Here is a 13,704-nt window from a genome sequence, read left to right as displayed (position 1 = left end):
TTGAGGAAGTATTTAGCAAACCTTTCTCATGTGTTGAACTTTGAGCCGTTGCAGCTTTCTCCGAACTTGTCTTATGAAGAGAGACCAGTGCAGATCTTAGACCGTAAGGAGAAGAAGCTTCGGAACAAGGTGATCAAATCAGTGAAGGTCAAGTGGCTTAATCATTCCAATGAGGAAGCTACTTGGGAGTCAGATTCAGAGATGCAGAGTCGCTTTCCAGATTTATTCGATGAGTTCTAATTTCGAAGACGAAATTTTATTTAAGGGGGGAGAGTTATAGTACCCGAAAACCAATATGCGTAGATATGTGCATAATTTCTATTATTTAATTTTAAATGATTATTATTTTAAGAATTTGTTGATTTAATTGCATTTAAATCATTTACGTTATTTTTAAAGATTTAAATCGCTTATTTCAAATTTTAGCTTTTCAGATATATACGCGAGACCGGACCGGAGATAGGAAATCGGAGATGAATTTTATGATCCAAAAATATTCCTAAATTTATTCCGAGCTAAGAAATAAATTAATTTAATGAAATCAAGTGGAATTAAGTCTACTTTAATCAATTAATCACCAATTTAATTTTAGGCTTCTTAATTCATCAAGATTATCTTAATTAACCTTTTAATCAAGCTTATCTAACCTAGGATTCTACTTAGCAAAACTTAAACAAAATCCTACACTAATTGGGCAGCCAACTCAAAGTCATTTCTACTCTGCACAATCCCAAACCATTTAACTCCCCCAACAACACAAATGACACCCATTCAACATGCATGTCCGCCCCAACTTTACATCATTTACTCACTCATGCACCACCTTATTAACCACCAGCCTTCACCACCTTCTCCACTCCACCTAGCACGAAAATATCAGAGGTTTAGCAGCTCCCATTCTCGGCCAAGGCAGCAACAATAACAAGGTTTCTTCATTTCCGTTGCCGTGTCTCCCGGTCCGACGTATCGTGTTGTTTATTGTAAAAACAACTTAAGACATGTGTATTTTCTCCCATTTTCTCATCAATCAAGTGTATTACATATTTTTAGTATGATATATGTGCATGGTTTCGATTTTATAGCAAGAAACCACAAGAAAATATTTTTTAGAACCACAGGCCATTCTCAGCCATCCTGTGCAAGGTCACGTTCCTTGCTAGTTTTGTTGATTTGCAGGTTGGCTCGGTTCTAAGCTCCCAAGGTTGCTTATGGTCATGTCTTAGGGTGTGTTATGGTCAAGTTTGATGAAGGGTTCAAGCCCCAAAACCATAAGTGCTAAAAATAGTAGGTAAGAAACAAGTGTCACATTTGGGGTTCATTTGTTGTCAATGGGTTGTGTAGGATAGTGTTCGAGCCATGGCTGGCCTAGGGTCAGCAGCCATGGCTAGGACCCTTCCCTAGCAAGCCTAGGACGTGGTCAAGTTGGCCCGAAGTGGCCTGAGCCATGTCCCAAATCGTTCAGACAGAAACAACTCAGGTTGGTCGCGTTTGACAGTAGCAGTTGCGTGGGTGGTTTGTTGTTGGTCTATGGGTTTGTATGGCTCATGGTTGGCCAAGGGCCCTTAGCCATGACTCATACAACACCTTAAAATGTCTAGCATGGACCATGGTTAGCCTCATATCCATTGGATCCATTATTTGACAGCAATCAAACTAGGAAGGTCACGGTCCCATGACAGTAAGCTCTCGGGTGGTTCTTGTTTTCTCTAAGGTGGTTGGTTTGTTCTTGGTTGGCCTAGGGCCCTTAGCCATGGACTAACCAATGCCTCAACATGTCAAAAAGGTGTTTTGACCACTGGTTTGAGCCATGGTCAGGTTTTAATAGCCATTTTGACAGCAAGTGACAAGCTGCTCCAGTGTGTGTTCTCGGCAGCAGTGAGCTTCGGCTCTTGAGTCTTGTTCTTGGTTCTTGGTAGGTCTATGGCCATTAGCCCTGGACTAATACATGCCCAAATGTGTTACGGATGTCATGATTTTAGCTGTTTATGATTTGGTTAAGTTTAGAAGTCGTACGAGAAATTACGGTGCGAAGTGCCAAAGTGACTCTCATAAGAGCGCCTCACGATTTTGGTTCCTTTGCACCTTAATTCATATTTCCAGTAACATTTTGTGTAATTACAGTAAGATTAAGCATATTTTGATCATGGCTAGATGTTGGTTCGGGTTGGTTCAGAGACATGGTTGAAATTAGAGTTCATGGTCTAGTTTGGCTCGGTTTTGATGCATTCATGGCCGTATCTCAACAATTTCATTGATTGTGGTTCGGACATGATATTTTATTGTTGTGCATTACATTCGAAAACTTATTAAGTTGGTTAAGTACGGTTCGAGTATCAAGTCATTCAGAAGTCCCTAAGTCACCGTACTTCATTCGGGTGCATTTTAGGTCAAATTAGGGTTCCATGAGTCCCAGGATAATTTACATCATAGCGAGCCTGGGAAACGATCCAACTAAGCCAAGCATAAGGGTTGTAAGTATATTTACGTGCAAAATATGAAAATTCTTTATTTTTGAGATATGCGATCTCTCTTGTGGCCATTTATGTTATGGGTTTGAAAGCCGACACATGCAGTCGGGGACCTCTCCAAGTAGTATGGGTTTGGAAGCCGGGATGCGTGACCAGGGACCTCTCCACCCGGTGACTTACGACCAGTTTAGGATTATGTATGGGTACGAACATCCAGTCCAAGGGCTGTGGTGATCTCTACCGCCCAGTATACGGTGGTTTAGTCTGATCAGGCGATTATGTTATGGGCCACTTGCTTTGACACATTATTTCTACAGAAAATTACGATATGATATGATATGGCTCGTAGTGAGCAAAGCTTTTGCGTACGATTTTTATGATATGCACGTATCTATATTTACTCATGTTTATGTTATCACGTTACGATTCAGTTTACGATATTTTTACGTTGCATGCGATCTTATTACGTATTTATTTTTTATTCACGATATATGCATGCTGGGTCGTTAGACTCACTAGACTTGATTGATGTAGGTACCGACGATGCAGAGGCTGATGGCGGGGACCAGTGAGTTAGCTCGGATCGACGGTAGTACGAACCCGAGGACCTCAGGTTTAGTTATTCAGTTTTATGTTCAAACTCTTGTTATAACTTTTATTCATTTTAAGTTATTGTTTAAAACATTATTCAGTTTCCGCTGCTATGTTTATGTTAAACCGTTGGGTTATTTTACGAAAGTTTTTATACGTTGCAAGTTTATTTATTTAACGAGAAAATAATTACGCAAAATTTTGAATACGAAATACGGGCCCTCACAATGAATATCTTGGGTATAATATAAGGAAAGTAAGATACAATAAGTTTGGACTTCCATTTCTAATGCTGAGAATTGTAAGAAATGTCGAAATTCAAGGTTATAGTAAAATAGAACTAAGCCACCCTATGTTCTTTTAAGTCGTGATTCGCAAACGAGAATCTTGAGGGTAAATTTAATTAGGATTGAAGAGATATAAGGACAACCTAAAAATTAGTTTATCAGAGTGGCGCAGCGGAAGTGTGAATTATTGGGATGCTAGAATTAAGAGTCTAATTTTTTTTATTATCTAGGATAAGCGAATTTCGGGGACGAAATTCAATTTAAGGGGGATAGATTGTAACGTCCCGAAAATTTGAAGGTCCGCTTGAACCACATACATGCAAGTTATCAAATTTCTTATGTATTTTAACTAAATTGTTTTAATTGCATCTAGTAAATATGGTAAACATGTTTACATGTTTAAAATATGATTTTCAACTAAAATGCATAAAAATGTGTTTTAAAGATTTTTCGAGAGGCGATCAAGGAACGGAGACTGGGACTAATTGGATGGAAAATATTTTTATTCAATAATTATTTTTAATTGATTAATGTATTGTATATTTTAAATGGTATTTTCAAAAATGACAACTTTTGGGGTGTTTTTACACGCCGAAACGTATTTTAAACGGTATTCGTTTTCGAGAAAAATATGGAATTTTTGAGAACTTGGCTAATATTTTTACAAATTTATCTTAACAAAATATTTTAATTATTACTTAATGAGCCTAATGGGTCTAGTATACCATGATAAATGGACCTAGCATGCTACACAAGTACATATATCAAATTAAAGACCTTCAAAACCTTATTTCTACGACATAAAACCCACGCACACCACAAGGAAAAATACTAGGACTCTTCATCAGCCATCACACGGCCACACACATCACACACCAGAACCTTCACGTGAATTGGACAAGGAAAAATTCAGCAAAGCTCCCTCCCCGTCGCTCCGTCAACGTCCCTCGCGTCAAGGAATTGTTTTCGGGCCTAAAATACGCAAAGGTACGCCTTAATCTCTTTTTCTCATTTCACATCATATTATGTATTTGACACATGATTGCATGAAAAACATTATACACTTTTTATATTTTTGTTTTAATGACGTGTCATGCACAAAACTATTGTTTTCATCTTTTAAAATTCCTCCTAATGATGCACAAAGGGGATGCCATGGTAAGGGAACTTGAAGGGATATTTTTCCACATGTTTAAGGGTCCACAGAGGCATGATTAAGGGGATGGACAGTAGGGTAACAAGGCTGAACGAAAGTATGGGTTCTAGAGTGCTAGGGTTTCGATTTTGGGTTCCTTGAATGGTGGGGCAGCTGGCTGCTGTTAGGGCACGTCTAAGGGTCCTACGGGGGCTGACCCATGGTCCTAGATAGGCTGCACGATGGCTGGATATAAACTAAGGGGCTGTGGCCATGAGAGATGGAGTTGCGCATGCAAGGGATCAGGTTTGGGGGTTTGTAGTTCTAGGTCTTCTAGGCTCGGTCCAGTAGGGTCCTTAGGAGTTATTCATGGTCCTAGGAGGGTCATATTTGGTTTGGACATGGCTGTTAGGGGCTGGAGTCGAAGGGAGTAAGAGTTGGCAAGCTAGGGTTTCTTTCGAGTTTGAGCAAAAAATTCCAGCAAGGTTTTAAGCTTGTTCAATGGTCTTGATTGGCTTGATTTGGGTTGAATATGATTTATTTAGGTGTTATTAAGCTTTGGTTCAGATTTGGGAAAATTTGGTTAAGTTTCGAGTCAATACGTGTCAAAACCGGGATATGCGTCTAAGCTTTTAAAAACGATTTGGGAAATTTGTCAAGGGGCATAAGTTTACGTCTAAGGAATATTTATGGGATTGTTTTAAGTTTATATGTTAAGTTTGGAATGATTTGAGACGTCGTTTCGATGTCTAAGGATAAATACGAAAAGTTATGTTTCTAGGGGTAAAGTGGTCATTTTACGCCTGACAAATGTTAGACGTCCTGACAGTGCCCTGAATGCCATGCATCATAAATATTAATATGTTTATTTTAAATGTTTGTTAAATTGTATGATGAAACGTTAATGCTAAAAGTCATGTTGCATGCTTGGTTTTAAAAGAAAAATGATTTATGTATATATGCATGGAATTTTTATAAGTGATGAAAATATGAAACATTGGAGGAGGTGAAGTGATTGTGACTAATACGATGATACGATAATATGATTGGAGATATCGTGAGGGAAAAGACCACAAAAAGATCCGTTCACGGGAGAAGGTCCAAGAGGGAACCCGACGATCGTATTTCATCGACATGATATGATAATATGTACGGCCAAGGCTCAGTTGACGGGTGAGAGTGTCGTTGATGTCCCCGCCGCCCAGTACTGTGGTTATACGTAGATGGATCCATCGACCTTCAGCTGATACGAAAATCACAATTAATGATCCGAATTCAATAAAAGAAAAACACATACGTATATGATGAAAGAAATATGATATGATGTGATGAAAGTAAAATGTTTAAGTTTATGCATGTTCATGAAAAATTATTTTAAGTAAAAAGTTTTTTCACTGTTGCATGTGGATGAATATGTATTACTCGCTATTATGGTTAAGATTTGCTGAGTCAATAGAATCACTAGGTGTGATGGATACAGGTGAGAATGATTTTGATGGAGGGCTTGATGGTTGAACTAGTCGGACTGAAGGTGCACACAACCTGAGGACCGTCACTTGCTTTCCGCACTATGATTGTTCTATGATTTAAGATTACTTTAACGATTTTATAACGTTTACGAATTTTTATGCTTCTGAGTGACTTTTAGAGGATTTAAAGAGTATGCTTTATTTTGGGAAAAATGCTAAGTTTAGGTTTGGTAAACGATTTACGATTGCATGTTTTGGATGTTTACTTTTGGATTTTCAAATATATAGTTGGTAAGTTTTATTTAAAATGGTGTCAAAATATTATTTTATATATATGTATACATTCGGCCGAGGATAGTATAGGAAGAAAAAAAAATTCTAGTATATTTTAAAACAAAACGAATAGTGGACTCTTGATAGATTTTTGGGTATTGATATATGGCCTCGTAGGCTTGATAAAATGGAAAGTCTCGCGTCAGTCTGTCACAACCAGTTCTGGTGCTGCACTGAAAAAATAGAGCTCCAGAATGTCTTTTCCAGACAAATAGCCATTATTTACCCATGTTGCATTTACAACTTCTTGGATCCATATTGGTAGTAAAGATATTTCTGGAAAACTTGGTGATGAGGTACAGAACGAGACAAGAGCTCCAAAGTCATACCATATCTCGAAGTCGTTGGGATGAACATTAAGTTTCATCCCAATTATCAGATATTTTCATGTTACATACATTTGTCCAGAAATCGGATTAATTATTGTTTTGGTTTTTAATTTCTCCCAAGTTTTCTGATATATCTGAAATGAATAAATCGTAAACTCGTTAGTATCAACCTTAGATTTACTCTTGTCAGTTTGAATTCTAAGGTTGATATCTCCTTCTTCAACCCCCGAGGTGAAGAGTTGACTTGATGACTCGAGATAAAGATCCAGAATCTCAATTTTTCTTGGGCCGACTCATCTAAATATGGTTCAGAATTAGCACTTGTATTAGGGGTATTCGAATCCCCTGCTCCAGGTATAGAGCCTTATACTCTAAACTCTTTTTTTAGAAGCCAATGGTTTTTCAATAGCCTAAAGGATAGAGTTTTAAAATATAGATCACAATTGAGTGTAAGTCTATAAACAACCTATAATTTGATCTGACACAATGCTCTTATCTACTTGTTGTAGCATAACCACAACTTTTACGTTTAGGGCAAGCTTGTTGAAATCATTTTGGAGCATTTCACGGTGTTATCTCAAATATCTCTGTATTTTTATGGTGACATCGACATTAGCGATGTTCATCTCTTGTTAGAAAAATTGCAAGAATATTTTTATGAGATTTAGTAGTAACAACATAAAAATATAATTTTGACATAAAGCTTGTAGTATTAATAATATAATCTTCTCGAGTTTAGATTCAATTTTATATTTCGAGAAAGCTTTAATATGTGTATTATCAACTTTCAAAGTAAATTTCTAAAAAAGTAATAAAAGAAAAGAAAAAAGAAGATCATTTTTCAAAAGTTTTTTGTACTATATAGAATTACTTTTATTGATGTTCCATCATATGGTCAATGTGTATGAGAATAGTCTACTGCAGTATTTGCATGGTTGTTCTCTTTTTTATGTGAGCTTCGTAATAACTACTGCCCATCAATGATCACTTTATCTTGAGAAACAACCATTTTGGAAGATTTTTGCGATCTCTTTCAGTTGGCTAAGTCCCTTAGTGTGTTGACTTTGTCCATACTGAATCTTGCATATTTCTTTAGTAAGGACTGAAAATTTCCGTGTTTTGCTAGATTTTATATTAACATTCCAGCAAAGTTAACAACTCCTAAGAAATTTTGGAGTTATTTCATGTCTTCGAGTCTTTCTGAAAAATTATGCACATTTTCCACAATGTGTTCTTACAGAATTATTCATGGCTTATCTATTTTTACTCCTAGGAATTCAATTTTCTTTGTAGCGATGATTTCCATATGTTCAGGTAAGACCAATATTTCCTGTTTACAAATATGTTCATCCATATATTTTTAGATGCAATTAAGATATCTTCGATATAGAAAACATAAAATCAAGATAATCTTTAAATAGATTATACATCTTTATTTGAAATATTTAGGATAGATTAACCAATTCCATTGGTAATAATTCCCAATATAATGACTTTGTGGTATGTAGAAATACGTAAATTTTTTGCTTTCTCCCTTAATCTGAATTTGATAGAATCCAGATTTATAATGAAATTTAGAAAAATGTTTAGCGTCGTGTCTACAACTGATTATATGATCTCTACTAGGTATAAAATACTCATCAAACTTTGGGATTTTTTATTAATCTTTTGATAATTAATAAATAATCTAGATTAGTTTATTTTGATTTCACCATGATTTCTTACCAAAAAAACCTAGACTATTTTATGATAAAATTCCTGCTTTGATTAAACAAGGTCCAAATATGTTCTTTGATAATAATATATATATAATTTTAATCAACTATGTTCATTGGGATAGGCTAGTATCTGAAAATTCTAATTCCTTATCTTCCTTAATTAAGGCTGTCTTTGAGTTCATTCCTTTTCTACCATGCCAAGTGATCTTCACTGTAGTTTTTTTTGATAATTTTCTTAACATCTTCTAGGTATACTTTTGATTCAAGTCTACATCCTTTTGGTGTAAAGTCATCTCAAGGAATTCCATTTCCTTTTATTGGAGATTTTGCTATGTTTTTGTTTAGAGCATTGTTTCTCCAACCTTTCTGGAATCTTTTATTTTTTTGGTGTAAAATTTTTTCCTTCATTCACATGATTGCAACAAAATTGGATTGACTTTTATGATCACCTGATGTTGTAGATTTGACATTTGGAAGTGTATATTTCGATGAGCTATAATTTAATGTCGAATTATTTAGTGTGATATTTTGGAAAGAACTATGGTTGTTCGACATTGTTGATATTAGTTTAAGGATATTCGAGCTAAGAAAATTGCCGAAAGTTAAAAATCATGTTGTTGAGAATTTTAGATGAATTTTTTGAAATATTATTCAACCATGGACATATCGGAAAGATTAGAACGGATATGTCGTAAATAATTTGACTTGTATATTTTGGGCATTTATTTTGATTTTATAAGATAATTCGTTAAATTGAGATTTTGGGAAAAATATTTAATTTTAAAGAAATTTGAAATATTAGTTGAATTATTTAAGATATTGAGAATGTTGGTGAATTAATTCGGTCTTGTGAATATTTAATTGATGTAGATCGAAGAGATAGAGTTAGAAATTCAATTAGATTGTTTCTACCATTGTTGTCTTGGTATAAGTATTTTATAGTTCGATAAAAGCGACGATAATATATAAATTATGTTGTATATATATTTATGTTATTTATGTGATTATACGAGTTTTTGTGATATTATATCACTCAATATTTATATGTTCATTAGTTTGACATTTAAAAATAGCCTATAAAATATGACATTATGGCATTGCATCTTGAGTAAGAAATTGTTTCCTTATAATACATCCGATCTCGTATCATGAAAGTAAATCGATGGTATTTTCACCTTGAACCAAGATGTTTTTCATGCACCTTCGATTAGGATTTATATTTTCTTAATTCAGTATACGCTTTATATTTTTCGTATAACATCTCTATTGGGATGTATATCGAAAATATACTTGTGATCATTAGATTTTCCTCATCTAATCTTCTGCCATAAATGTCATTTTGTTCACAAGTTGTTTCTAAAGTTTGTGTTCTTCAAGAAACTCTAATACAAGAACAAGTTGGTTAGGCTCTTTTCCTTGAATACCTTTAATATAGACCTCCAAGTTTTCAATTTGTTCATTCCTTGGTAGCTTTTCATTATTCGTTATTCCAGATAGTATATAGTATCACAGGGGGATTGATCTCTTAAACTTGTAATATCAAATAATATTTCGACTTCTCCTCCATCCTTCCGGACATCTAAGATTTCCAATTGTTGTAAAGCTTCTTAGTACCATTGGTTTATGGATATGTGTTTTCCCCACATGACTTGTGATTCTATCTCTTTGGATATATAGCATTTTGGGTTCCAGCAATGTTGCACGCTTCTTCACTGTCTGCTCTGTTTTTCTTTACTAACATCTTGTATTCCAACTCGGTCATATGTGAGCGCCTTTCTTCAGCAGTCTTGGTAAATTCATGCTGAACTGCTGATGGACTCTCGAGAAACAGAGCATTTCAAAGAGCATATACGATTGGCACTCCTGGTATCTAAAAATGGCAGCCTTAAAAAGTTGAATGCCTAACAAAAATGTGGTTTTTGCTACTCAACATACAACAGCATGAAAATTTGATTTTGCACATAAAAAAAAAGCAGGAACCTCTTGGAACTTCTTCCTCAGCTCAGCATCCTGTGTTGCAACAAAAAATTTCTCGGAGTTTTTTTCACCAATAACTTCCGTTATGCACTGCGCGGCAGTTTTTCTCTTCTCATGGTCACATCTAGAAACCCGTTTATTGAAAGTTAAACTCACGTTTGCATATCCATAGGCCAACCTAACCAACAACATGAGCGAAGTATTGCAATGAAAAATCACAGTATGATCAAAGGAGATTGTTCAAACTTGTTCACATCGATCCTCAATTTCGAGACTCTATCTCCTACAGAGACATTCGGCGCAGACTAAAGCATGTAGCAGCAGAGTTCCATCACCAAAATAAAAACTTTATATCCCAACCACAAACCATTTTCCGAGTCTAGAGTGACGCAAACATCAAATACAATGATCAAGTGAACATGCCCAATAATACCTAAAAATCAAAATGACTAACCTTGCAGTTATCAGGTTTCGGCCAGCATTAACAGAGTCAGAAACCGATTCACCAAGGCTTCTCAACTCTACAATAACACATATGTCGCCAAATATTTCGAAACCCAATTAACAATCAATTAACTATGATTTACCCAAAAAGTCCAGAATAAATCGAAAATCATCAAACCTGGTAGTGAAGATTTTGACAGTAGCGCCAAGAATATTGGCCAATGCAGTATCAGCGGGAGTGATTCCTTTCGCCAGAAGATGGTGCAAAAAGGTCCCATCACAGAGGATTTTGAACGGCTCTCGGAATTCATAGCAAGCCGTGTAGAATCTCACAGCTCTTCGATGCCGCTTCTGCTTTTTCACCCTCATTTATCTAATTCAACCAAAAATTAAAAAGCATTTCAATTCTAAGGTAAGAAACCAAATCTTAAAAACGAAGCTCTAAATTCATCTACATCAATAACAGCAATTTCAGAAGAATGTGAAATTACTTGAAAACCAAATCGACAGCAGCGAGGCGAGGACGGCTAAGGGAAATTTAGGGAAAATGAGTCGATCGGGACTTATTTTAAAAAAAAGATCGACAAGTCAATTTATGTTTCTTTCTGTTCAAGTGTAAATACATGCCAATTAAAAAAAGTAGGAGTAAGACATAAAGTATTTAAAAAACAAGGACTCGATTTTTTTTAAGAAACAAGGAGTTGACTTTTGATTATTACATTAACTGCAATTAAACTCTTTAAGTTAATTAATTCTTCTCATTGTTTTCTTTTCGGTCAACACACATCAACTTTCCAATTAAAATTTACGAGCCATCTAAAACCATTAAAACAGTAATTTACCCCTTCAACTGCTTCTGCATTACAATAAATTCAAATTCACCACCTCCCCCTGTTTACTCCCAACATGTTCTTGCTCATTTCTTTGTCAACCAAAATTACGTTGGTCGATCAAGAAGAATTATTTCTTTTTGGTAGACCCATCATAATTATGGGTCGACCTGGTGTTTATGTTTTTTTTAATTAATTTTTATCTATTCTAATTATCTTATTTTTTTATGCTACTTTGTGAAATTGGTTGACCCTTGTTTGCCACATAAATGCTACTTTGTGTCGACCCAGCTAAATATGTGATTCATATGTTAAAACATGTAATATTATATAACATACTTGTGAAATTGTGATTCATATGTTAAAAACATGTAACATAATTGTGAAATTGTGATTCATATGTTAAAACATATAACATAGTTATGAAATTGTGATTCATATTTTAAAACATATAATATAATTGTGAAATTTGTGAAATTATGATTCATATCTTAAAACATGTAATATAGTTGTGAAATTATGATTCATATGTTAAAACATGTAACATATTTGTGAAATTGTGATTAATATGTTAAAACATACAACATAATTGTGAAATTGTGGCTCATATGTCAAAACACATGTAACATAGTTGTGAAATTGTGACTCATATGTCATAACATGTAATATAATCATGCAATATTATAAAACATACTTGTGAAATTATGTGATTCATATGTTAAAAACAAGCAACATTGGTCAAAATTAAGTAATTATCGGTCATATTTGTCAAATCTATGGATTCATGTGTTAGAAAAAAGGTTGACCCAGAAAGCAACCTTGGTCGACCCAAAATCAACGTGGGTCGACCCAAATATCAACATGGATCAACAGGGTCGACCTAGAAGCAACATGGTCGACCCAGAAATCACCCCAGGGTCGACCCAAAAATTGACCAACAACAAAATTCCACCATAAATACTTAAATCAAAATTAAAAGATCAATACAATGTCCAATGATTATCAAACATATTACATACTAAAATATATCTGAATTCAGATGCAAGTCTATCATCTAAATTTAATACTATGTGCTCATTGTCCCTAGATAAGGCATATCCAGAAGCAGCTAAGACAAATGCTCCTGAATCCTCACTGTACAAGTAAAAAGAGTACTGAAGTTATTTTTTTTGTAGAAAAATTAATTAAATTATTAGTCATCTGTCAATGCTAAACATATTACACGTTAGAGATACGAGAACGTACTGTTTAATCTTGGCTCTGAATTCATCATATAGCTTTATATTCCATGGCCTCTCAGGGTGTGGATTGTTCCCAACAAGGGATAGCAGACGAGCAGCGTTGATAAGTATAGGCTCTATATCCTTATTCAGAGCTTTGTAGTTAGGGTCGTGTCTTCGCTGCAAGTCAAATATAATGCACTTATCGACTCCTGCCACGAGTTAGTAAAAATAAGAGCCCACGAGTTTTAACAAAAACAGGCACCCAAGCGCTTCATTTTGGTCGACCAAACATTTTGGTCGACCAAGCTAACATTTTGGTCGACCAAAATGTTGGGTCGATCGTTTGATCGGGTCGACCCTTTCTTCTTCAAGCGAATCGAAGAAACAAAAGTAATAAATTGAAATAAACGTTAACATTACCAGATTTTTATCAGTCATTTATCTGATTGAGTTTGCTTAGATTGGAAGGGATCTTCAAGACGATTTGTGTTGAGAATCGTCGCCAGAAAGGAATTGGAAGGGGGTCGACGGAAGAGAAATCTAGTTTGGAGTCGACTGAATGAGATGGATATATTTAATATTAATGGTTTTAGTTAATGGTGTATTACATGGGTGAATTGTGCAGCTGAGCTAGGGTTCATCATTTTTTTTGAAACAAGGGTTTATGAAAAAAATTTCGTATGATATATTAAATTTTAAATTGAGTAATTTATTTATTCAATAAATAATAAATTGAATTTTAAATCAATGTATTATTGTTTCAATTAATTGTTTAAATAAATTAAAAATACATCTGAAGATATCATTTTCTTAAAACAATAGTTGATCAAAGTTATTTTACAAATTTCTAATATATTTAATGTAATGAGGTTTTAACAGTGTGTGAATACGTATTTTGTA

At 34.7% G+C, this 13,704-nt stretch overlaps 1 protein-coding gene across 3 annotated transcripts; it reads right to left on the bottom strand.

Annotated features, from left to right (window-relative positions):
- Positions 1-9,813: 9,813 nt before the first annotated feature.
- Positions 9,814-13,475, bottom strand: LOC142518803 (rRNA-processing protein utp23-like). 3 transcript variants are annotated; one of them, XM_075621617.1, is made up of 6 exons: positions 13,417-13,475; positions 11,243-11,278; positions 10,930-11,124; positions 10,762-10,828; positions 10,311-10,485; positions 9,814-10,200 (listed from the first exon to the last, which is right to left on the bottom strand). In XM_075621617.1, the coding sequence occupies exons 3-6, from the start codon at positions 11,060-11,062 to the stop codon at positions 10,168-10,170; spliced, it is 408 nt and encodes a 135-aa protein (XP_075477732.1). In that variant the 5' UTR covers positions 11,063-11,124; positions 11,243-11,278; positions 13,417-13,475; the 3' UTR covers positions 9,814-10,167. The 3 variants fall into 3 exon arrangements, with proteins under 3 accessions (XP_075477732.1, XP_075477734.1, XP_075477733.1); XM_075621619.1 differs by having other exon boundaries at positions 9,822-10,200; positions 10,311-10,431; XM_075621618.1 differs by lacking the exon at positions 9,814-10,200 and having other exon boundaries at positions 10,213-10,431.
- Positions 13,476-13,704: the final 229 nt, after the last annotated feature.

Source organism: Primulina tabacum, chromosome 11, assembly GCF_025594145.1.
Source record: "Primulina tabacum isolate GXHZ01 chromosome 11, ASM2559414v2, whole genome shotgun sequence".
Lineage (NCBI taxonomy): Eukaryota > Viridiplantae > Streptophyta > Magnoliopsida > Lamiales > Gesneriaceae > Primulina > Primulina tabacum.
This window is presented reverse-complemented; position numbering and strand designations above follow the sequence as displayed.

What these genes read in the sequence shown, in the direction of transcription:
- LOC142518803 (XM_075621617.1), bottom strand. Translation starts at nt 11,062, where the DNA reads ATGAATTCCGAGAGCCGTTCAAAATCCTCTGTGATGGGACCTTTTTGC. An exon ending in GTCAAAATCTTCACTACCAG is followed by an intron (nt 10,829 to 10,929) that starts GTTTGATGATTT and finishes GTGTTATTGTAG; the next exon opens with AGTTGAGAAGCCTTGGTGAA. An exon ending in TGAGGAAGAAGTTCCAAGAG is followed by an intron (nt 10,201 to 10,310) that starts GTTCCTGCTTTT and finishes TGCCATTTTTAG; the next exon opens with ATACCAGGAGTGCCAATCGT.